Source organism: Plecotus auritus, assembly GCF_963455305.1.
Source record: "Plecotus auritus genome assembly, chromosome: 8".
In the NCBI taxonomy this organism is placed as follows: Eukaryota; Metazoa; Chordata; class Mammalia; order Chiroptera; family Vespertilionidae; genus Plecotus; species Plecotus auritus.
The window spans coordinates 150,335,874-150,362,169 of NC_137782.1; the positions used below are offsets into that span (position 1 = coordinate 150,335,874).

Consider the following 26,296-nt stretch of genomic DNA (forward strand, 5'->3'; position numbering starts at 1 on the left):
ACCACCATCACAGTACATTGTTGGTTATAAAATCTTCACTCCTTAAATGTCATACATGATATGATCCTAAGTACAAAGTCACCAGGAACCATAGTTTCTTTCCATTCGTTCTCCCAAGCACCAATCACTTAGCTTTTTAGAAAAGTCTTCTGCAATTAAACAAAGAAGAAATAAAGCACATCAGCACTTTTTACAGTTTGTAATCTCCCAACGTCTCGGCCCAGAGAAGGCATAACTAGAAGATCCCAGGAGAGAGGGCCTTACCAGATAAAATCCCTGCAGTGGGAGCAGTAGGTGGGCTGCCGAAGGTAGGTGGCCATGAACTTGTGGCCGTTGACCTGGTGGACCCTGCGCCTGACGGCCCCCTGCCGCTTCCTGGGCCGCATGCGCTCCCTGAACACGCGCTCTTCATTGTCTTTAGGGGCTGGGGAAGGAAAAAAGCAGAACAGAGAACAGTCTGGGTTAGCACACCTAGAAAGTGACCTCATGCAGGAGAGCTGCTCCATCCTCAGATGCCTGGAAATGGGAGAGGACGTGGGGGGCAGCCTTCACTGGTGGAGGGATTCGGGGGTCTGAGGAGCCTCAGTGCTCAGCTCTAGTGAGACCACACGGGGTGGGAAGGCCCAGACTGTGCAGTTTCCGACACCAGCTGCACCCTGAATATCAGTCCCAATCCCTAGTCGGCTCCAGGCGTGGCTGCTCCACTCCTCCCATAGCAGGTAGGTATGGTGAGGTGTGGGGTCAGAAGGCTCAGGGTTCAAATCTTACTGCAACTTCTGAGCAGTGTGACCGTGGACAGCCAGTGTTCCCTTGCCCAGGGCCTCTGTGGGCATGGCCCTCGGTACTTGGGGGTGACAGTGCCCACCCCATGGAGCCCTGTGGAGTCAGTGGTGTGACCTCCCTCTGCACCCAGCCCTCGGCTCAGAGAAGTAGCAGCCTAATAAATCCGACTCCTTTGCCTCTTGCCTCTTACCTAGACTGGGACACCAAGAGCCTTCTCCCAAGGGTCAGAGGAGAGGTGAGTGTAACACTATGAAAACAGACAGTTTCTATGGTAGACGCCTACAAGCCAGGAACCCAATCACGCTGGCATCTTGTTCTCGGACTTCTAGCCTTCAGAACTGGGAGAGAGAGATGGCTGCTGTTTCAGCCACCCAGTCTGTGGTCCTTTGTTAGGGCAGCTGAGCTGAGTAAAGCACTGATGGCAATAGCTAGCACTTATCAAAGACTTACTCTGCAGCAAAGCATGTTAACTGCATTACACGTGGTAACTCCCTGAATCTCCACAATGAGCCTACTTGAAGGGCACTACTGTTAACTCCATTTTGTAGGTGGTGCAAACTGAGGAATGAAGAGTGTAAGCGACCTGCTCCTGTTAGCACAGCACTGAAGTGGTGGAGCCCGGGTTCTAACCCAGAGAGCAGGGGAGAAGCCAGTGCTTCACTGTGCACACGCTGCTCGGAGGGACAGCCCCTCTCCCTCCAGCCCCTCTCCCTCCAGCCAGGCCCCAGCTCTCCTCAGAAAAGAGCAGCCGCTGTGGCTTCTCCGAGGGCAGGGGAGGCAGGCTCTGGGCCTGCCCGGCTCCTAGCACTAGTTCGGGCCCTGGAAGGTCGCCTGCATGGCACAGCTTAAAATGCACTGGGAAGGCTGTGTCCTCTAATACCCCCGACTCCACAGTGTTGATCCTGGGGGAAGGCATCACCCTTCCCCAGCCTCTTTGAAACTAAGATGCCCTGCAGTGCAGATCACATGTGTGAGCCAAAGGCTATCCAATGCAAGGGTGTCTTGTCAGTCCAGAGAGGGCAGGAATGGAGGGCAGTAAAACTGAGGGGGAGAGGCAAGAGCAGCTGTGCATGTCCAGCGGGGCTCTTAGGGGGAAGCAGCCTCCGAGCAAACCAGAGCGTTGTGGACCCGGAGCGCATCCTCAGGGATGACACAGGCTGGTCTGCTTGGCCTCTGCCTCCTGGCCCCAGCCTGCCTGCCTTCCCTTTTCAACTGGTGCTTATGGTCTCAAAAAGTCTGACACTGACTTCCTTCTGGTGTGGAAAGCCACCCCCTCTTACCCTTCCACAGCCTAGGGTCCGAGACCAGCTGCCCAAATTCTCACACGAAGACCTAGTTCTGTTTTCACAGAGAGACATTGATAGACGCGCGCGCGCACACATATAGAAATATGGCAATCATCACTCAATTGTGCAATCATAGGTGATTTTCATTTCTGCCTCATACTTTTCACTATATTTAGAACATTCTACTATTCTTATAAACTGGAAAATAAATGTGGTGACTTTAAAACACACACGAATCTTTTCAGTATCCCTTACTAGCCACAAACCTGACCTACAAAAACAAACCAAAAAACCCAGTCCTGGCAACCCAGGCCAGAGGATGGGAATTCTCTTTGTCAAAGGCATCCTTCCAATTCTTTCACAGAAGGATTCGCCAAGGAGTGTATTTAAACAGTAAGGCACCCCCTAATGCATTTAAGATGCAATATAATTTACAAATCCCACAAGTGTATTAGTCATTTTGATCCTGGAAAATTGTATTTTCAGTTAAGATGGAGATAGAGTGCAATCTACTTTTCTCAAGGGAGCACTGCTGTCAGGGGGAGATATAGTCGTCCCCGAGGGCCTTACCTCTTAACTTTTTACAGAGATGACCAGCCACCTGTGCTTACATTCGTTTAATACAGTGGTTGGCAAACTGTGGCTCGCGAGCCACATGCGGCTCTTTGGCCCCTTAAGTGTGGCTCTTCCACAAAATACCACGGCCTGGGTGAGTCTATTTTGAAGAAGTGGTGTTAGAAGAAGTTTAAGTTTAAAAAATTTGTCTCTCAAAAGAAATTTCAATCGTTGTACTGTTGATATTTGGCTCTGTTGACTAATGAGTTTGCCGACTACTAGTTTAATAGATAAATACAGCAACCAACTAATTTAACTCCATTTACCTTTAAAGACCTCTTGGAGAAGAGCGCTGACACCTGAATGGGGGAGGGGGCAGGTGAGACAGGGAGCCAAGGATAAATCCTTCTAGGTCAGGTTCTGACGGGACTTCCCCACAGGGTTCTGTTGCTCCTGCCCATCCAGACTACTTCGAAAGTCAGGTCTTATGTCAAAGGGGTGGGAAAACAGACAGAAAGGAAGAGCACAGCAAGCTTCATGTTCCCAGTGAGGTCCTGGCCACCCGCTGGGGGTGAAGCAGCAGGACAGGCAACAAAAAAGGGGTGGGGGCCCTGGCTGTGGAAATAACCCCAATACTGCATCCCTCTGCACAAAGCAGCCAAGGGTCTGGCCAGAGCACCTTTGTGCACATCAGCCCCACACACAGAAGGAGCAGCCTGATCATGTGAGGAGGGAAACCACAGGGTTCCTTGACCTCACAGCATGACTCTGCTGGGATCTGGAGACACCCATAGAAATGGATCTCTTCAGACTTCCCACTGCTGTGAGGGGTCTCTATTAAAATGCAGCTCCCAGGGGTAGGGGTGATGCATTATATGTGTATGTGTGTGCGTGTGTGTGTGTGTGTGTGTGTGTGTATGAGAAAGGAGAATTAGTAGTATCAATATGACATAATTGTGTGTGTGTGCATGTATAAGAGAGAGCGAGACAGAGAATTAATAGTAGCATGAATGTGACACAATCCTATATAATAAAAGCCTAATATGCTAAGTGTCCGGTCATCTGGTCAGCCGTTCAACCAATCAAAGCATAATATGCTAATGATATGCTAAGGCCGCTCAACTGCTCGCTATGATATGCACTGACCACCAGGGGGCAGAGACTTTGACTGGTAGGTTAGCTTGCTGCTGGGGTCTGGCCAATAGGGACTGAGCGAGATGGGCCAGGCACACCCTGGAGCCTTCCTGCGGTCCCTTCCCGGCCCCAATCATGCACCGGTGGGGTCCCTCGACCTGGCCTGCGCCCTCTTGCAATCCGGGACCCCTTGGGGGATGTCAGAGAGCCAGTTTCAGCCCAAAGGCGGAATAACCAGTCACTATGATGCTCAGTGACCACCAGGGGGCAGACGCTCAATGCAGGAGCTGCCCCCTAGTGGTCAGTGCACTCCTACAGGGGGAGCGACGCTCAGCCAGAAGCCGGGCTAGGGACGGTGGTGAGAGCCTCTCCCGCCTCTGCGGCAGTGCTAAGGATGTCCGACTCCCAGCTTAGGCCCGCTATGGGGAGCGGGCCTAAGCCATCAGTTGGACATCCCCCAAGGGCTCCCAGACTGTGAGAGGGCGCAGGCTGGGCTGAGGGACACCCCCCACCCCCCGAGTATGCGAATTTTGTGCACAGGCCTTCTAGTTAATTTATAAATGTATATGTGTGTATAATATTTAATTAATATAGGAATTTATATATTATATAACATAGTATATTATTATGTTAATATATTTTATGATGACCATAATATAATAGTATTACACATTATAATTACAAAATAATATTCTAACATATTATAATGTAATTATATATAATATGCAATATGATATAAACATATATAGTTTTGCTGAGCCATTTGAAAGTTGCATAGTAACAAGTTACCCCTAAATACATCAGCCTTTATATCCTAAGAACAAAGACATTCTCCTCCACAAACACAATATCAGAGTCCAGAAATTTAACACTGACATAACATTATCTGATATATAGTTCAAATTCAAATTTCTCTAATTGTCCCCAAAATACCCTCTATAGTTGCAGTTTTAAAATGGACCCAGGAGCTAACTAGAGCTCATGCATTGCATTTAGTTGCCATGTCTCTTTAGCCGCCTTAACCTGGAACCATTTTCTCAACTTTTTCTCCTTTTTGTGATACATTTATGAAAAGTCTAGGATGTTGTCTTATGGAATGTTCCCCAATCTGAATCTGTTAATTTTCTCCCAATTAGTTTCCAATTAAATGGCAAGAACACCAGAGATTTCTATGTATGAACAAGTCCAAATATATACATCAAGACCCCTATAGATAACTGTGTAAGTGACATGAACATGCCACATACAGAAGAAATATAAAACATACACTCTTATTCAAAATTTTTAAAATGCAGAACAGTTTTGATATTCCACTAATTTAACATGTAATACCTAATAAAGAAACAATTTTTTTAAATGGCATTATCCACTGCTATGGAACTGATTTATTCATTCACCGCTACAGGCCATGTAACATGACCGAAACTCACCTGCCCCTTTTCTTGGGCAGAGACCGCTCAGACATAACCAGGGAACACTCACTCACAGACACAGGGAGTGGCAGCCCCAGTGCCAAACCTAACACCACCTTTTCTGCCAGTCTAATTACTAAAGGTCTCACGACTCTGCCATCAGCTCCTTTACCCTGCCTCAGCTCCTGCACAGAAAGGGAGCCAAGGACAGACTGAACACATGAGGTCAAGGGCACCCTTAATCTCAGTGCTCTCTGGATGCCTTGTGGGTTAGAAGTACCCACCAGGGAATTTCTCATCGGCCCAGACAAATGCACCCCTGGATGCCAGCACTTCGTTCCAGGGTCTATGAAGAAGACTGCCAGACCCAAGCATCAACCTTGCCCAAGACCCTTCACCACACTGACCAATGTGCATGACCCGCCACCCCTGGGCACTGCTGTCATTCCTCACTGCAGGACGGTCACTGACTAATGATGCTCAGGGCACACAGGGCCCTTCCCTCAAGCAAGTATGCTTTGGGGTCATCTTTATTTATTTTTTTTTCACTTCCCCTTTTTACCTCTTTCTGCCAGTATGGTTGAACTCAGTGCTAGAAGACTATCTGCCCCAACTTGCATTATGTCCTCCAACAAGTCATTTAATCTCTTTGAGCCTCTGTGTTTTTTTTTTTTATCTATCAAGAGTGGGTAATGTAATGGCTCTGCCTGAACCCCAAGCTGGTACACTTCTTTCTCTCTTCCTGGAGCAACATGACACCTCATTACTGAGGAAGAGTGAAACAGCCGCACCCCACTCTGCAAAACCTACTGATAGCCCTTGTTGTCCCCACCCTGCTGGGGCCCAGCTGCCTCCAGATGTTCCACATCTGCCACTGTGAGTAAAACAGAGAGTCAGCATTCTCTCCCCCAACCCCATGAGGGGCTTTAGAAAAACAGATTCCATCTCCAGATTTGGAAAACTGTCAGGAAGGCTGGGCTGGGCAAGGAACCCTGACTCAGCACCAGGCCAAGCACAGGAAGAAATGTGACTAGTTTGAGGAAAGGCTGGGGACCTCCTCAGAAGGCTAACCCACACAAATAATGAATCCAGCCCTCAAGGCAGGTAATTTCACATCATGAAGAAAACAATTCAATCACCCTGGTATTTTTGTCTAACTAGCGGTCAAACCTTGGATATTTTTCAGAAGCTGAAAAATAACAACTACCACTGTGGGGCCCTTGCCATGTGCTGAATGCCATTCTAAGCATCTTACACCCATGAAGTGCTATTCCATACACATGAGGTACTGTTCCATACAAGAGGTTCTGTTCCATATACATGAGGTTCTATTCCATTACATGAGGAAACTGTTACATACTCATGAGCTATTATTACATATACATGAGGCACGACTGCATGCCCATGAGGTGTTATTGCATATTCATGAGACATTATTAGATATACATGAGGTTCTATTGCATACCCATCAGGTATTGTTCCATATACATGAGATATGTAAGCGACTTATATTCATCCTCTAATGCCATGAGGTGGTATTACTCTCAACTTACAGAAAAAGAAATCAAGGCTCCAAGGTTAAATAATGAATTTGGTGAAGGTTAGTCACACAGCCAATAAACAGTAGATGTCAGTTCCAGAATTCCCACCCTTGCCTCCCAAGGATGGTAAAGTAGCCTGAGTTCCACTTGTGCCTAACTCCATGTATGGAAGTCTCCTCCCGCTGCTATTCACCTGCTTCTCCACACACCAGCCCCTGCTCTCATCTAGAGACTTAGAGGAGAGGCTAAAGGAGACTGACTGATTCATGGGACATCCACACAATGGGATGTAATGCAGTGGTTACAAAAGCATATATGCCAAGTCCATCAAGAAACAATCATGGGAAAGGAAAACCAAGACATGTATATAGTTTGTATTTGCATTAAAAAAGAGAGAAAAGGATAAATATACTCAAACAACATAGGCAAAAATACATGTTGAGAATTTCTGAAGGAAATAAAATAATCTTCATCCAAAATGTTTATTATGTGGATACTAGATGCCAGACACTGTTCAGGGCATAGACCCTTGGCCACCAGGATGGACCATGGCCACTCTCTCAATCATTAATTCTCAGCTATTCTGGACTTGATCCTTACTAGACAGCCTCCACTAAGAAAGCAAGTAATTACCCTGACATTCCAGACAACAGTGATGGGAGGGAGGTGCTCCTGACAGGAGCCACATGGAACCTCTCCCAGCAGCCTCTGAGGAGTTAACTCTCCCTCTCAACAATTCTCTGGTTTGATTGTATGGCCTTATTGGCACACTCCGCCCCCCTACCCCCCCACCCCCACACACATACACACATACACACATACACAACACAACACACACCAAGATAAATAAAAGGGAAAAATAAAATTAAAAACTAGGTGCTGAAAACCAAAGGGGCAGTGCCTTTTATTTTGTATTTGCCATGAGGAAAACAGGCTCTAATAGGCTCATGTGAAATAAATGCTTCATGACAGTTTGAACTACTAAGTAAATATTTATGTGATGCCGAAGAATATGTTCCACATGTTGTACTCACACAATACATTAAAGAAAATTTCTGTTCAAAACAGGAAAGAGGAAACAGCAATGAACTCCCCAAGAGAGATCACCCCATGGATCTGTATCTTCCCAGCCTGAGAGCTGAGCCTGGAACTGTCCACAGGTGGTATTTTCCGTGCGACCCAATCAGAGGGCACTGATGACACTTCAGGATCAGCAGCTCAGGTTTCATGTAAACCATCCTCTTCTCGCTCTTCCTCACGTTCTGAATGATCTGTTCTGTGTTCATGACATTGCTAATGCTCTGTCCACTTATTAAAACAAGCGTAAACTGAGGTAAAACACAGTGATGGCTGGACCATGGGATGATCACCCAGGAAGAGTCCAAGGGAGAAAGCAGAGGGCACCCCGCCAATCCCACCACGCACACATGGATACGGAGCACCACTGGAGAGCAGGGATTTCCTTAAGCAGGAAGTCTGCTTGTCTCCTCTCCATCTGTACTCATTCATTCCCTCCTTCCTGCCTCCATCCATTCAAAATTACATTTGGGAACCACTGAAACTTGACTGTATGCCTCTGGTGCCCAGGAAAATCACTACTTGCCAGAAGGAAACCACAAGCAAAACCCCCCGGGGCAGACCTGCTAAAAGCTCAAAGAGCATTCCCAGCCTGGGAAATCAGCCAAGTGGGGCACCAGCCAAGGGTGGGGCCAGAGTCCCTGCTGGTGCCAGTGATGGGCCTGTGATTCATACAACAGGAAACGAAGCTGTTGCTGAATTCTTGGGCACCTGAGCCCTATGGAGCTCATGTGTCCATGAGGCCAGGTTCTGTCCATTGTTCATGTTGCTAAAATGCTGTATTGCAAAATGCCTGCAGGAGAACAGTGACAGAAACCCCAGCAGGGTGTCTATCTACTCCCACATGTAGTCAGGGGTCCTGGGGAGCGGGAGTGCCAATGCCAAGTGAGGGCTGGCACCCTCCTCAAATATATAACAAGTCTTTAAAAATTATTTTCAATAAGCCCTGCAAGTGCAAGGCCTCAGAAAGTTGGGTAAAAACTCAAGAGTTGTTCCTCTCCAAGGAAATCTTTAGTAAAAGGCAGAAGATGTATATGATCGAAGGGAAACCAGAGGATATAACAAGCCTCTTAATGCCACAGGCACCTGAGCCAAAAGGGTTCGAGGGTCATTTACTGAAAGCCCACACCTCTCCAGTGCTGCTGACTTCACCCGCTCCACATTACCCAGTCAGCGGCAGGCAGCGTTCAGGAAAATTCGAGCCGAGTGAGCTAAAACTCATACCCTCTAATGGCCCAGTGGCCCCCACCTACCTAATCTGGACTCCAGTCAGCTTCTCACACAAAGTGGCTATACGATTTCCCCAAATACCACAACTAACAAACTTTTTAGTTTCCCCAAAACGTCTTCTTTGCAAAGGTGGTTTTGAGTTCTCACTAATGTTTTAAAGTTAAAATTTAAAAGAAAGACCTTGGCCCATCCCAGAGGGAGCTGGAGTCCTGAGCAGGGTTCCCATGAGGCTGACCAGGTGGGTATTTCCTGTTACATGAGCTGGAAAGGAGAGTTTCAGGTAATCAGAAGATGATAAAAGAAGTAAACAAAAGGCAATGAAAGAATGGCAAGATAAGGGGGATGAAGAAAGAAGATGCTCATTAAGTGACGAAGTCCAGGCTGACAATTGGCTAAATGAACTCCACACCTTCTCAGGAAGCAGATGGATTTGTCTTAAGTAACAGAACCTCCTCTCCCCAGTGCTTTGGTCCATACTGACCAAGAAGTGAGCTCACCTTCCTTCCACCCTCCTTCCTAAGCAGGGAGCTGGGGGATGGAGTTTCCCTAGGAAAAGTAACAGGTGAACAAGGCCCAAGGTTTTCTACAGAAACAGCTATAATGGCCATAGCTCTTGCGGAATTTATACCGTTTCTCTTATCAAAACCTGCTTGAATTAAACTTTTTCTTGTAAGTTTTTGTTCCATTGAGATTGGGACCAAAACTCTGCACATGAAGAGAGAGATAAAAGGTCAAAAGCAATAACGCTTTTATTATTAACTGGAAGCACCCCCATAATCCAACCTGAACTCTCTGATTTCTCTCTCTCTCTCTCTCTCTCACTCTCTCTCTCTCTCTCTCTCTCTCTCTCTCTCTCTCTCACACACACACACACACACACACACACACGCACATATGTTGTGTGTCCCACTCCCCCCACCCCACCCCCAATGCCGGCACTTCTCCCCAGCCAGGGCCACTGCAGTCTGGGAAACCTAATGAATTCCCAGTTATTGCTTCTGAGGGCCCCAGAAACACCCATCTCCTCCTGGGCTACCTTCCATGGTGATATGAGAATTTTAGGGAAAGAACAGTCACTATGTGAGGAGAATATGTTGGTAACAGCTCTGTGAAACATCAAAGACGTCTGCTAAATTTTGGGCTGCATAGCTATAAACTCCCATACAGTGAACATGAAAACTTCCAAGGGCAAAGAGGGGAGAAAACTTAATTTTTCCATTCTGATGAACCTAAGAAAATATTCTGAGGCCACAGATTCTTAAGGATGATGTAGTTAGCTTAGATTTTAGTGGCAATAAAGAACAAGTGGAGATCAAGTTCCCCAAATAAGTTATCTTTGTCCAGAGGGAAAAAAATGACTGGCTACAGGCCCTGCCTTGAATAAATCTCAACCAACTTCTTGCAGGTATATATTCTTAGTCACTAGGGCCCCAGGGAAGAAGTAGGTATGACTCAACAATACCCAGCTCTCACCCTATAACTTATTGCCTCAGGGCAGCCCAGGAGTTGTGTCTTTACATATAGAAGATGGCACTTCCCTAACCCGGAAATCTGGGCCCTTCATACAGGGAAGTTACCTTTTGTCAGTCTTGGCTTGAGCGGTAACTGGGACTAGGCAGAAAGGTTAAGCTGAAGTGAGGGTCTACCATCCAGTCTTCAGAGTCTCAAGAATCCTAGCAATGGATAAGCACTGTCCCTGGCCAAAGCATACTGCTTCCACATGTCAAAAGTGTGAGCGAATCTGTCTATTCCTATGAGGTCACGAGATGCCAAGAAGAGAGAAGTGAAGTCCATCCAGAGCAGTGGTCGGCAAACTGCGGCTCACGAGCCACATTCGGCTCTTTGGCCCCTTGAGTGTGGCTCTTCCACAAAATACCACGGCCTGGGCGAGTCTGTTTTGAAGAAGTGGCGTTAGAAGAAGTTTAAGTTTAAAAAATTTGGCTCTCAAAAGAAATTTCAATCGTTGTACTGTTGATATTTGGCTCTGTTGACTAATGAGTTTGCGACCACTGATCTAGAGCAAGCATGTCAAACTCAAAGGCTAACACGGGCCAAATAAACGAGGCATGTGGCCTGCGGGCCCAGAGTTTGACATGCCTGATCTAGAGGAAAGAGACAGAAAGCAATTTTGGTTTCTGGGAGAAATAAGAAAGGGTTGAACGAGAGGTATGGTATCCAATCTCCATGATGACTCCTGCCTCCTGGTATCCTCCTTTGTGTGTGCCTTTCCTATAACAAATAGAGATGACCTGCTGGCTTGTGTAACCAGAACAATTTTGCAGAAATGACAGTGTAACTTCTGACAGTGTAACTAGGTCATACAAGACACTGCGGTTTCCACCTAGCTCTCTCTGGGGTCACTCACTCTGGAGAAAGCCAGATGCCATGTATGAGGACACTCAAGCAGCTCTGTGAGAGATACATCTGGTGGGAAACTGAGGCCTCCTGCCAATAGTCAACAGTGACTCGTGAGCCATGTGTGTTAGCCACGTTGGAATCGGATCCTCTGCCCCCAAGGTGAGTCTTTCGTTGACCACAGCCCGGGCCAACATTCTAACTATAACCTCATGAGAGACCATGGACCAGAACCATCCCGCTAAAGCTGCAGAATTCCTGATCAACATCAACTTGATGAGATAATACATATTCATTATTGTCTTAAGCTGCTAAATTTGAAGTAATCTGCTACACAACAATGGATATATAATTCAAGAGAAAACAGGTAAACCAAGCAGGAGAGATGTAAGGTAGACATTGGAAGGAGCAGTTTTTAACTGTAAGAATTGTGCATTCCCTCAATAAATATTTATTGAGTGCCTCCTGGATGCTAGGTACTGTGCCTCTACTTTGTGTTACACATTAATCCTGCTGATGGAGAAAGAGAGAGGGGAAAAATAAATATTGACAGGACAGGTTATATTAGAATCCCAGCCACATGGCTAAAGTGAGGTAGGCTGACCTGGCTCCTGAGAGCTGGGAAATCAAAGATACTGGTGTCCTAAAAAAAACACAAAGTGATCCCTGTTGGTCTCGGCTCCACTGTGTTAGCTTTATTCCTTAAGCTTGAAGCTGTAACCCCTGTTAGAACGCAGATCCTCTGGGAGGGCCATTATGAGTTTAGTGTGGATGAATTGCAGATCCTTTTTGGAGCAGTTGTATTGGGAAGATGGGAAAATTGTGGGGCATAAAAAGGGATTGTAGGGCCTTCAGGGAGAGTGGTGGCAGGAGATAAATTTTGGAAATGTTACAGTCAAAGGCTAATGGGTACTTGGCATATCTCAAGCAGAAGATAAAATCTGTTTTTTTAAAAATCCAATAATAAAAATAATAGGCACCATTTACTGTATAACACGTGATGAGAACATATTTTCTCGACTTCTCCAAAGGATTCTACAAGGTTGGCATTATCATCTCCACTATACAAACGAGGGGACCGGGGCTAAGAAAACCTGAGTGACTTGCCCAAGCGTGCAGTTACTAAGTGCAAGAGCCTGGATTGGTACCAAGGTCCATCTGGCTCCAAAGTTCACAACACATGTTAAAGAACATGGGTAAACATTATTGTCCCCTTTTCATCTCATGTAGAAACTGGAAAAAGCACGTAAGAAATTTTGAGGATGGTGTTCATATTTCTCTCACAGGTGGTTTATAGACTTTTTAAAAATGAAATTTAAATGGTGTCAAAGAAACAATGTTGAGGAAAAATTATTAACAGATTGGACGGGGAGAGGCCAATTTCTTTCAAGTGAACATGGGGTTTGATGAGAAGTTCTGAAAGTTGTTTTGGAAACCAGACTGCTGGCAAAGTAACAGAAAACAAAAACTCACACAGACAACTCACTTTCCTACCACACTCCACACGCCAGGGAGCATGATGGGGGACGTGAGGGGAGAGCAGAAAGACCAGAGCCCCTACTTTCAGACCACATACACTGATTCCAGTATTTTCCTGCTGAACTTTGAGAGGCAGGAGGAGATGTGAGGTACCGCACAGGGCAAACACAACCCTCGCATAGCCAACCACCTCCTGGAACAAAAGGTTTCTCTCTGCATGAGTCAAGCAAGGAAGAAAGTTTCAGATGAAAGTATTCCCTAATCCTGACCCACACCATCGAGTATCTGCCAGGAATACATAGCCATAAAGGAAGTGTCTAGTCTCTTTCCCAGTCAGTCCCTTCCTCAATCCTAAGGTTACAAAGATGGAAGTTCAATAATGCTATTTTAAAAAAATAAGCGTTATCCTCTTTCTTCAAACAGAGCATTTAGCAAAGGTCCAGATCAAATCAGACTGGAAGCCCTGGACAGTGTGGCTCATTCAGGTAGCTCCAAGAGGTCGTTGGTTCGATTCCTGGTCAGGGAACATGCTCAGGTTACAGGCTCAATTACCAGTAGGGGGCATTCAGGAAGAAGCCAGTGTTTCTCTCCCTCTCCTTTCCAGTCTCTCTCTCAAATCAATAAAAACGTATTTTATATATATATTTGTGTGTGTATATATATATATTACTGGAAAATTAGAATTGAGAGGTTAAAAAATTATGTGTGTGCATAAGATATAAGAACTAAAACAAAGATATGACACTATATTTTTTGTTCTTTGAAACCAACTTCCTGCGGAAAAAAGAGTGCAGCGTTCAAGAAGGCACCCTTCCCCTATTCTGGAGTCCAAGCCTGGGCTAGCAGCCTGGTCCAAATGATCTGTGCAAAGGAGAGTTCTTCTCCGCTTGGGAAGAACAGGGCCATGACTGATGATTTTCCTCTTTCCTGGGGAAGCTTGGAGCTTTTTAAAAGCTTACCACCTTATTTGCAGCTCGAGGAAATCGCGGTAGATTTGAGAGTGAGGATGACCTGAAACTTGACCACTCATTAACCAGACCTACTGGCTGATGCTCCCACTAGACCTTTGACTTGGCTCTATCTGAAGTTGATGTCTCGCTTGAAAATCTTCCTAGATATCAGAACCCGCCTCTCATTTCTCCAGGGGAAATCTCATTTCCTGTCGCAGTGTGATGGCTAAGGGAGTTCAGAAAAATATTTTAAAGGCTGAAAGGAAGGGGAAAAGAGGATCTTCTTTCTTTCAGACAGACAATGGCCACAATGTCTTATCAAATCTGAATTAGAACACAGAAGAACCTAGATCAAGCCCATTAACATAATTCCTTCAACATTTTTTTCTAAACGACCTAAATTCTGACTCTTTACCTCCTTAAAATAACAGTGATTCTCAAACTTCAGCATGCTTTGGAATTATTTGGAGGGCTTATTGAAACACACACCGCCTGGCCAGCGTGACTCAGTGGTTGAGTGTTGACCTATGAACCAGGAGGTCATGGCTCGATTCCCAGTCAGGGCACATGCCCAGGTTATGGGCTCGAGCCCCAGTGTGGGATGTGCAAGGGGCAGTTGATCAACGATTTTCTCTCATCATTGATGTTCCTGTCTCTCCCTCTCCCTTCCTCTCTGAAATCAATTAAAATATATTAAGAAAGAAAGAAAGAGAGAAAGAGAGAAAGAGAGAATGAGAGAAAGAGAAAGGAAAGAAGGGAAAGAAGAAAGAAAGAAAGAAAGAAAGAAAGAAAGAAAGGAAGGAAGGAAGGAAGGAAGGAAGGAAGGAAGGAAGGAAGGAAGGAAGGAAGAAAGAAAGGAAGACACTCCTGGGCCCCGTCCCCAATGTTCTTTTCAGCAGGTTTGGGGAGTGGCTGAGAATTTCATGTTTAACTAGTTTACAGGTAATGCCCATGCTGCTGGTCTGGGACCACAGTTTGAGAACTGTCTGCCAGCAGTCGCCAACCGGTGGTCAATGGACCACTCACTGGTGGTCCGTGAGGTCCGAAAGGTTGGCAGCCGCCGGTATAGACCACATTAGCCACTTTACCTGAATCATCTAAAAGTGATATACTTATGTATCCAAAAGTAACTAGGCCCCTGCACTGAAGTAGAAAGCTAAAAAGACCATCACTCCCCCCATTACAACACAGCTCTGTGAGGGCCTCCAGGAGGCACTGTTCACCCCAGGTGAGGGGGCTGCAGGCTGAACCCCTTTCCCCTCCTCAGCAGCTCAGGTGATCATTTGGGGTGTTCACCACCTGGGAAACGGGGGAGAAGCCTACATGTATGATTCCCTTCTTCCTCTGTTCTCCCAGGGAGAGACCTTGATCCTCTCTCCCTATATCACAACAGGAGCTTTAAAATACATGGAGACCATGACCTCACCCTCAGAGATGCCATTAAATGGTCAGGGAACAGCCCTCCAGGGGCATTTTCAGCTTCCCAGGTGAATTTAGCCAAAAGTCACTTGTGAATTTGGCCCAAAGCAAAGAAGCCTGTGTTCTTACTTTCTCTGCCATTCATGTGGCGCCATGAGGACATCTTCACAGCCAGGATATTTGTTTTACTCCAAAAACAAAGAGCTAAAGAAAATGGCATTTCTTTATGTCTTATTTTTCTTCTTATTTTTTCTTTTTTTAAATATATTTTTATTGTTTTCAGAGAGGAAGGGGGTGGGAGAGAGAGAGATAAACATCTCGAGAATCATTGACCAGCTGCCTCCTGCACGCCCCACAACGGGGATCAAACCCACAACCCAGGCATGTGTCCTGACCAGGAATCAAACCATGACCTCCTGGTTCATAGGTCAACTCTCAACAACTGAGCCACGCTGGTCCGGTCTTATTTTTCTCATAGACAAAGGCACTAGATAAGACTGCAGGGGAGGGGTGGTGCAGCTTGTGTGACTTAGGTGAGTCCATTCACCCCCTGAAAACTTAACTCTCTCTGTGCTTCTCCCACAGCAGCTGGTAAATTAGGATCAGCAGGTATATAAAAAAAATTGGGAGAGAAACCAAGATGGTGGCATAGGTAAGCACCTAAATTGCTGCCCTGCACAACAATTTCAAAACTACAACTAAAAGATAGAACGGACACCATCCAGAACCACAGGAAAGCTGGCTGAGTGGAAATTCTACAACTAGAAGGAAAGAAGAAATCTCACAGAGAAGGAGCGGCAAAGAGCTGAGGCACGAGAGGAAGGGCGGCGGAGTGCCTGGCTGGCTTTCTCTGGCGGGAGGAGGAAAGAAGCCCCCGACTGCACTGAACCCCAGTTCCGACTGCACTGAACCCCAGTTCCGGGCGAAACCCTGTGGACCCAGGCTCATACAGGGGGAGTTTGGACTGTCAGGTAGAGAGAAAGGCACACGGAGACTTGGAGACTCAGGGGAGCCGCGGTGGCAGGGGTCTGAAGGTGCGAGTGCGCACAAAGACTAACTGCGGAGGTTACCACAGGCTATCCCTAGCAGAAGGGAGTCGGAAGCTCCTGATGGCACTGAACCCCAGTTCCGACGGCACTGAACTGCAGTTCCAGGCGAGCCCCTGGGGACCCACGCTCTTACGGGGGGAATCTGGACTGTAAGGTGGAAACTCAGGAACCGCGGAAGGCAGAGGTCTGGAGACTTGCGCGCAAGGGCAGGGCTGACGGGAAGCCAAGACTGTCTGCCCCGTCCTGAGACTCCACCCCTTCCAAGCTGAGCACAGAGGCTTTTGCAATCTGGCAAGGCTAATCCTATAAGGCTGTCTCCAGCACCGAACTTCTCCCAGTGTAGACACAGTTGATCCTCACAGCCAACTGGCCTGCAGGTCAATTCCTCCCAGTGATAACAACAACAATCAAGACTTAACTACAACAAGGCTGTACACACAGTCCACAAAGGGGTGCACCAAGAGTGTCCACCTCAGGTTAACTGGGGAGGCTGACCCACTGGGCCATATAGGAAACCTAGCACACAAAGCTACTCTACCAACTCAGGGAAGCAGTGAAAAATGGGGAGACGAAGAAACAGATCACAAACTAAAGAAATGGAGGAAAACAAATGATTGGATATAGAATTCAAAACCACGGTTATAAGGCTCTTCAAAAATATCCTAGAAAAGGCCAATAAATATAATGAGACCCTCGAAGATATGAAAAAGGACCAACTAGAAATTAAACATACACTGACTGAAATAAAAAATATTATACAGAGACCCAAGAGCAGACTAGAGGAATGCAAGAATCAAGTCAAAGATTTGAAATACAAAGAAGCAAAAAACACTCAACCAGAAAAGCAAAAAAAAAAAAGAAAAAAGACTCCAAAAAGTTGAAGATAGTGTAAGAAGACTCTGGGACAACTTCAAGCGTACCAACATCAGAATTATGGGGGTGCCAGAAGAAGAGAGAGAGCAAGATACTGAAAACCTATTGGAAGAAATAATGACAGAAAACTTCCCCGACCTGGTGAAAGAAATAGACTTACAAGTCCAGGAAGCGCACAGAACCCCAAACAAAAGGAATCCAAAGAGGACCACACCAAGACACATCATAATTAAAATGCCAAGAGCAAAAGACAAAGAGAGAATATTAAAAGCAGCAAGAGAAAAACAGTTAATTACCTACAAGGGAGCACCCATATGATTGTCAGCTGATTTCTCAACAGAAACTATGCAGGCCAGACGGGAGTGGCAAGAAATATTCAAAGTGATGAATAGCAAGAACCTACAACCAAGACTACTCTATCCAGCAAAGCTATTATTCAGAATGGAAGGTCAGATAAAAAGCTTCACAGATAAGAAAAAGCTAAAGGAGTTCATCACCACCAAACCAGTATTATATGAAATGCTGAAAGGTATTCCTTAAGAAGAGGAAGAAGAAAAAGGTAAAGAGAAAAATTATGAACAACAAATACATATCTATCAACAAGTGAACCTAAAAATCAAGTGAATTAAAAATCTGAGGAACAGAATAAACTGGTGAATATAATAGAATCAGGGGCATAGAAAGGGAGTGGACTGATAATTCTCAGGGGGAAAGGGGTGTGGAGGGTGCAGGAAGAGACTGGACAAAAATTGTACACCTATGGATGAGGACAGTGTGGGGGGAGGTAAGGGCAAAGGGTGGGGTGGGAACCGGGTGGAGGGGAGCTATAGGGGGAAAAAGGAGAAACAATTTTAATAATCTGAACAATAAAGATTTATTAAATTTAAAAAAAATAAAAATACAAAAAAAATTTTATAGAGAGGTAATGATAAAGCAAACTTGGCAAAATGTAAACAATGGACAGATCTGGATAAAGTGTACATGGAATTTCTTTGTACCATTTGTGCTTTACTGTATGTTTAAAATTATATCAAAATTAAGTTCCCTCTCTCCCGAAAAATAAAGAAAATAGTGAGTGTCCTAGTACTGAAAAAAAATTGGGACTAATATTGCATGGCAACACTAGCTCTCAATGAGATTCACCTGGAAAGTAGTGAAATCTACCAGGGCCGGGCCCACCACAGACAACTCAATCACAGTCTCTGGGGGCAGAGCGCGGGCACTGGTATTGCTGTAAGCTTACCGGGGGTAATAATGTGCAGCCAGGGTTGAGAAGCGCTGATGGAAAGGGTGGGTGGTGGAGGTGCAAATAAAAATCAGGAGAGGCATGGAGGGACCACGGCACTGATGGAGCCCGTGGCTTCTGACTCAGCAGTTGCCAGTGACATTGCAGTATTTGAGTTCAGTGTTCTTGAGGCATGACTCAGAAATAGGTATTCCAGGGGAGGTATCTCCAGAAGGAGAGAGAGAAAGAAGGAAAGGGAGTCAGTATTCAGGGAGAGGAGGAGAGAACGAAAGAGGGTACGAGATGTTGAAAAACATGAAAAGTGCCCTTGACTGGGAGTCTGGTAACAGGATAAGATCTTGGTTCTGACACTAATCAGATAAGTGAACCCTGGGTAAGCCCTTTCTCTTGCCTGGGTCTCAGCTGCCCCGAGATAAAATGACAAGGGTGGCTGTGTGTTTTCAAGTCCTTCTGATCTGAGATTTTCCAGGTGTGTTCTGTCAAAATCACAGTGTTAAATGGGCATTTGCCTGGGTCCTGTGACTATAAGGGAGAAGCAGGGGCTTCGGAGCTGAGTACCTTCCAGGTAATCTCATGCAAATGTTAAACACTGAAAACTGGTCAAGGGCTTCTTTGGAGCTATCAGTTATTTGAAATTTCATTATCACACACACACCACTCAGTAACGTCAAAAAAGGCAGCTGGCTTGACCTTCCTATTTTTTTTTTATTTCAGAGAAGAAGGGAGACGAAGAGGGAGACAGAAACATCAATGATGAGAGAGAATCACTGATTGGCTGCCTCCTGCATGCCCCACACAGGGGATTGAGCCCACAACCCAGGCATGTGCCCTGATCGGGAATTGAACCGTGACCTCCTGGTTCATAGGTCAATGCTCAACCACTGAGCCATGCTGGCTGGGTGACCTTTCTATCCATGCAATTAGTTTTGGGGGTGAATCTAGCATACCCTGTAAAACAAATTCTCCTACTGTAATCTATAATTTTCTTTGGCTACTGTGTTTTGTGTTTTCTTAGTTTATAAGCTCCTTGAAAACGGGGACAGGTTGTCTACAAGAACATTGGTGTTATGTGTCACAGCTTAAACAAAGCCCCTTCAGTGGTCTTCCTTTTCTATAAAGTTATGTTCTTGGAAAGCTGCCCATCAGTGGAACTGCCATCAATCAAACCCAATTTTAAATGCACATTAAGTGCTATATAAAGAGCCACGTGGTGAGCGCTTTTGAAGAGTGCCTACATTTTGGGGGGGAAATGCTAATAAATTATACCTTAATTCAACTGTTTGGTAAGCCTAAAGTTTAACATAGCAATTTTGATGTAAAATAGAGGTTGTTTTGTGTTCCTTTAATTTGAAGTCTTAACAAGCGTTTCCGGGGCATATTATAATACATTCTATAGTTTGTGCTCCTTCAGAATATGTTCGGCAAAAGGAGGGTGTTTCATTGGTTTAAACTTTAGCTGCTTATGTGTACTGAGCCACTTACATACACAGAACAGTGATGACCTGTGCCTGTTTACAAGGCCCAGGAGCCACACGGTGTCATGAAATGAGCATAATCACTGTGAGTTGGGGGCCTAGGTTCTCCTGCTCATCACCATCTAGCTGTGGGCCCTTGGGTGAATCCCTTTCCTTTCCTGGCTTCAGTTATCTGTGTGATGGAAATATTGGACTGTGTGGGGTTTACAGATCCTTCTCTGCCAGAAACTGGACCCCTGTAGACAGAAAAGATATGAGAAGTCATGGACGTATAGGAGTGTCTGTATTGTAGACCAAGTAGCCATTAGAGAAAACAGTTCTTCAAAGTAGCCTTACAAAGTAGCCCTTGCTAATACTATAGCAAACACAGGAGCCATACTAAGCAGCCTCACACCGGCTGGTCAGTAACACATCTTTATACCAACTTAGACAAAAGAGGCTTCTTGTCAAATAGTGACATCATTACTTGGGCTATAGAAAGGCACGCCTGCGCAGTGTATACAGTACAATCACTGTGTCCTTGCTCAGGTTGGCCTTGAACATCCGGCGTACTCTGGACAGGGCCCCCACAAACTGGGTGATTTCTAATGTCCTTTAAAAAATTATTACTTTTTTTTTTTTTTTTTTTTTTTTTTGAGAGAGAGAGAGAGAGAGAGAGAGAGAGAGATAGGTTTGCTGCTCTACTTACTTATGGATTCATTGGTTGTTTCTTGCATGTGCCTGGACCTGGGATGGAACCCACAAGAGCATATTAGGACAACACTCAAACCAACTGAGACTCTAATGTCCTTTTCAACTCTGGCATCCTGAGATTTGAAGGTTCTTTGGAGAGTCTAGATTACCTGAAGGTGTCAAATTTTACAGTCCTAAAACCACCTGATTAGTGCTTTATCTAGCTTGGCTAGATGATGATGAGGTGCAAGAGAACCAAGCTCGCTGCGTGTGGTTGTGTAGGTTGTGCACTGAAAAAAGCACACTCAGCCTTTGCTGCATTTGCTCAGTTGGGGCCTCCACTGTGTTAGGTGCTGCATGGTCTAGCCTGGCCTGGTGACAGCAAGACCTTTAAACCTAAGGGCAGCAAAGCACAAATCTTGTGGTTCACAGCAAAGTGTGACCCCAGAACCAGAGAGCCATTCTTCTGGGCCCAGAGGAGGCTTCAAACAGGTGTGGGGTTCACATACCTATAAGTATCACCTAGTTTCAGGGAGGAAGTAAGGGTTAAGGGGAATTTATGGAAACCCAAAGGCTTGCAAGGTAGAGGGACATATCTGAGTGGATGGCTGTGACTGGGAACATTACATACTGAACAGTCTACGTGAGGCTGTTTCTAGAGGACCTGGTTCCTCGCTGGAGCCCTGGGTAGACGCTGTGCAGAGCAGTGGTTCTCAGACTTGCTGGTGCAACCAGACTGCTGAACTGTCCTGAATGCCGTGGAGTGAGGCTTGAAAATCTGTCATTTCAATCACCTCCCCAGGAAACCTGGTGCAGCCAGCACAGCACCAGACGGCATTACAGTGTTTGAAGAACTCTGGTGTAGAGCCATCACCCGGGCGCTGGGTAAGGACTAAGCTGTGGAGAGGACTGGCATACAATTCACAATCATGACCAGGGATCAACTCCTCCAGAGCAAGTGCAAGGACACTGTTTGGGGCTGTCCTGGGGGCCAAGTGAATGTAGGCCCAGACAGAGAATCTGGGGCCACCCACAGGGCAATGATAGGTCAAAGAAATGAACTTGGTAATTTGAAGACATTTCATCAGGGGAGCTGAGTTCTCAGAAGTACTTGAGGAATGCTGACACTCCCCCGCTCCCCCCCGCCACACACACACACACACACACACACACACACTTACTTGTCCTCCAGTGGCTACACCTTATCCCTTATCAATTCTCACCTTGAGCCAACTGAGACTAGGCAGACACCAGACACCATGCTGATCTGCATCCCACCCCTGGGTATCCATCTCTCTCTGCCCTCCATGGGCCTGCAGCATTTTTTTTTTTTTTACTTGTTACTTATTAGACACTTGGCCATCTGGTAGTCTCTGGGGAAATTGGGGCCAACTCAAGAATAAACCCTGGTGATTGACCTTGAAAGCTATTTATTTTCTCCTCACCCAGTCAGAGTTCCCCATGCAAATGCGCTGTGACATCTTCATCAACTACCCTCAAAATTAGAAAGGGAGAAGCAGGAAAAAAATGAATTCTCAGTGAGTATAATTGAAATCTTGCCAGAAAATTGTAAGATAAAGCTTTTTATAAGAAAAGGCAAAAATCAAATGCACTCATCTAAAGACCAGAGATCGGCTGATGTCCATTACAAGGTGATCAAGTACCTAATCAATATAAAGCAGTGATCTGTTTGTATGCCTACTATATAAGCATTAGTTTTTGGTAAATATATTGATTTTTATTAATGGCAACACACACACACACACACACACACACACACACAAAAAAAAAAAAAACCTAAAACAAAACAAAATCAACTAAGGTAAAGATAATTTCAGCCTTTAATCAAAAATTCACGTTGCATAAAACCGCTTTTGTTATGTTCCCTGGGATACCTATTAGGGACATACTTTGGAATGATTTATTTTAGGCAAGTGTTTAACTTTAAAAAATATTTAAGTTGGGAAGAAATTAAAAACCCGACTCAATATATAATCATTTTTTAAAAATCAATAATTCAAAAATCAATGCATTTCCAATTTAAACCCCGATATTTCTCTCTCACACATCGAGGCAGAGAAGGGCCAGGGGTGGCAGGGCTGAGAAGACGCTGTCCTCCGAATCTTCTAAACTGAACCGTAACAGGAGTTAAGGTTACAGGAGCCATGCAACTCAAAGGACTAAGAGGGGGGAAGCGGATCCATCATCAGCGTAACAATAGGCACGATGACTATTTGCTGTGCACCGTGGTGACAGGAGATTTGGCATACTATCTCATTAACCCTCACAACTGCTTACAAGGAAGGAACATCATCACCCTAATTCTACAGCTGAGAAAATTAAAACTTAAAGAGGTTAAACAATGATACAACAGAAAGTGACAAGTCAAATCTGACTCCAAAGCCAATGTCTCTAATTCGGAGGGTGGCAGTGACAGGTTGCTGAATCCACATAGCAGCAGGATTTGGAGCTCCTGATCACTGCAGGCCAAAACAAGACTACTTTACACCCAGGGTGTGTAGGAGCTGGGACCTTTTGGGGGTGGTGGTAGCTAAAGTTTGCAGGGGGGTGGCATCCTGCATTGATCAAAACTATGGTCACACCCACCTTTATCTAGACTTACTGTCCACAGAAACCTCAGGCAGGCAGGCAGGGGGAGAGTAACCCAGCAAATCATGTTAGTATCTTGACCACAATCTGGTTCCACTGACCTTTAATTCATCTCTTCATGGCACTTCAACAAGAACTTCTTACAACTCGCTATTTCCCAGGGCACCAGCATAGATCTCAGAAAGATTAAGGTGCAGTGGGCTGGCAGGGGGTCTTCCCATACCATTCACTGTTGTTAACCTTCTTCTTTTATTTTATTTTTAAGAGTCTCTTTTAAAAGAAATATAGATAGATAGATAGATAGATAGATAGATTGATTGATTGATTTCAGAGAGGAAGGGAGAGGGAGAGAGAGATAGAAACATCAATGATGAGAGAGATTCATTGATCAGCTGCCTCCTGCATGCCCCCTACTGGGGATCAAGCAATGTGCCCTGACCAGAATCTAACTGTGATCTCCTGGTTCCAATGAGAACCACTGAGCAATACAGGCTGGACTGTTGACCTTCTTTGAATGAAAGCTTGAGGGCAGATGTCTTTGGATTAGACAACTCTGTTCTCCAGGACCTCGTCTTCTCTTCCCTTTGACCAGGTGTTTCCACTATACCCACTTTCCCCTGAAAATCCTGGGAAAAAGCTGAGCCAGCATGTTCCAAGGTTCTGACTCAGGTCATTTATAACCCATTTCATTTCCATAAAATTTAAATGAAAAATAGATTCAAGGCAAGTACACCAGAAAACAAATGGGAAGGCAAATAGGCCATGTGGCCTTATTGCATGGTTAGTCAAAAGTTGACCGAGCATGACTCACAGCCACCAATGATCTGAGCAAGGGTCTCGTGGGTCTGGAACCTACTGGTGGGCAAACTCCGGTCCTCTTGCTTGGTATTCAGCCAACATCTTAAACCCTGGGAGGGGCTCTGTCAGGTTCATAATCAATCTGGCCTTGCAGATGAGTTATTAATGGCAGCCCTAGTCATTAATAAACATAAGACAACTTGTGCATGGAGATTACTGAATCCACTCCATTTTTTTGGCTTAGCATCACTGCCATCCACTGCTGGCCTCATACATAGGCATAAGTGGCCCTTCATGTGGTCTCATTGAAGAAGATGGAGAAACTCCTCACCAAATGGTCGTCCCACCAGCACTCAACATTCTACCATGAGCAAGTCATTCTTGCCTCTTAAGAGGCAAAGAGCCCTGGCTTTGGGGTCACACACCTGGATTCTAACTCTGGCTTTTATCAGCAAGACAGTTACACAGCCTCCCTTTAAGAGCTCTATAAGGATAATAGTAATACTAAAAGTGGTATTTGGAAAAGCACTGAGCACAGTGCCTGGCACATAGTACATGACAGAATGCACCAGACAGCTGCAGAGGAGGTGTGGAAAGATGGAAAATATGCCAAGACAGAATCATACATGACAGCTCTGGTTTCGGTTGTGTGGCCCTCTTAGGTCCTCCTCTAAAGACTGAAATCTTCCCGGAACATGTCCTTGTCTTAGTGCATTCATGTGTCAGTCAGTTCCCTGCCTCATGGGAGGAACCCATGGCAGCTGAAGGCTCAGGAAGGAGAGGTTGCAAGAACCAATACTGAGAGAAGGGCACCGAGAGGCATGGCTGGGAACACAGAGACAAGTGTCTCCACTTGACTGAGGGCCTCCTCTGCACCCATCAAAATGGTTTGAGGCGTGGATGGAACTTACCCACCCAAATGTCCAAGGATTTATAAGTGAGGTCACTTGAGGGTATTCTTTTTTTAACTGAGGATTAATTTACATAGATCTTAAGTGTACACACTGATGAGTTTTCACAAATGTGTACACTAGTGTACCTACCACTCCAACTCAAGCTGTCTTTTATGTACTGGCTCCAAGACTTCCATACAGAGCTCACACATCAGGACACCCACTTGAAAAGACACGGACCCTTCCCTGCAGGCCTGGGACCCGAGGCCATACACAGTGAGCAGAACAAAGGTGGCGCCAACAAGTCGGAATTAAGTGAATGGGACTAGAGCAGTGAAGCAGAATGGAGAGGTGAACTGAGTCACCAGCTAAGTGATTCCGTCCTAAAAGGCTGTGGTATTGCCCTAGCCGCTTGGCTCAGTAGATAGAGTGTTGGCCTGCAGACTGAAGATTCCTGGGTTCGATTCTGCTCAGGGGGCACATGCCCGGGTTGCAGGCTCGATCCCCAGAACGGGGCGTGCAGGAGGCAGCCGATCAATGATTCTCTCTCATCATTGATGTTTCTATCTCTTCTCCTTCTCTCCTCCTCTCTGAAATTATATATATATATATATATACACATACATATATACATATATGTATATATATATTTGAAGGCTGTGGTGTCAATGAATCTGGGCAAGAATCTGCATGGAATGGCCCTGTGGGAGTGTCACAGTGGTTGAGCACTGGAACTGACCCATGACACCCACATTCTCTCCACACCTGACTCACCCATCAACCCACTCTCATTTTTTTTGTTTTGTTTTATTTTGTTTTGTTTTTTTGTTGTTGTTATTAATTCTCACCTGAGGATATTTTTCCATTAATTTTTAGAGAGAGTGGAAGGAAAGGTGAGAGACATGGAGAGAGAAACATCGATGTGAGAGATACATCGACTGGTTGCCTCCAGCACGCACCCTGACGGGGGCTGGGGATTGAGCCTGCAACCAAGGTACATGCCCTTGACAGGAGAAATTGAATTCGGGACCCTTCAGTCCACAGGCCGACGCTCTATCCACTGAGCCAAACCGGTTTTGGCTCCACTCTCTGTTTTTGAGAAAACTGTATCACAGCTCAGTGCCTCAGCCTCCAAACTTTGTAAAATCATGAGTGGACCAAGCGTTTTTCTGTGGGGTTTTTTTTGTGTGTGTTTTTTGTTTTTTCTTCCTGGCTCCAGCAGCTTAATCCTCTGCTGGTGATCTGGACAGGGCAGTTTCACTGCATGATGACTCCAAATTCCCCCTTGTTTACTTAACACAGACACAGCCTCTGTCTGGTGCGTCCTGCAAACTGGGACTCTTGACAAAGAGGACACAAGAAAGCAGGCAGGGAGGTTCGGTTTACGCCAAGATAGTGCAACTCAGCATGTTTGTATATCCTGGTGTCTGGGGAGAACCCTGTATTCCTCTGTCCTCCT

At 45.5% G+C, this 26,296-nt stretch overlaps 1 protein-coding gene across 4 annotated transcripts in view; it reads right to left on the minus strand.

Annotated features, from left to right (window-relative positions):
- Positions 1 to 26,296, minus strand: part of PRKCE (protein kinase C epsilon) — a 465,420-nt gene that overhangs the window by 162,877 nt on the left and 276,247 nt on the right. For all 4 annotated transcript variants that reach the window (XM_080685092.1, XM_080685093.1, XM_080685091.1 and 1 more), the window contains one exon: positions 265 to 424. In XM_080685092.1, the coding sequence (XP_080541218.1) occupies positions 265 to 424 (160 nt within the window). The remainder of the gene's footprint in view (positions 1 to 264; positions 425 to 26,296) is intronic.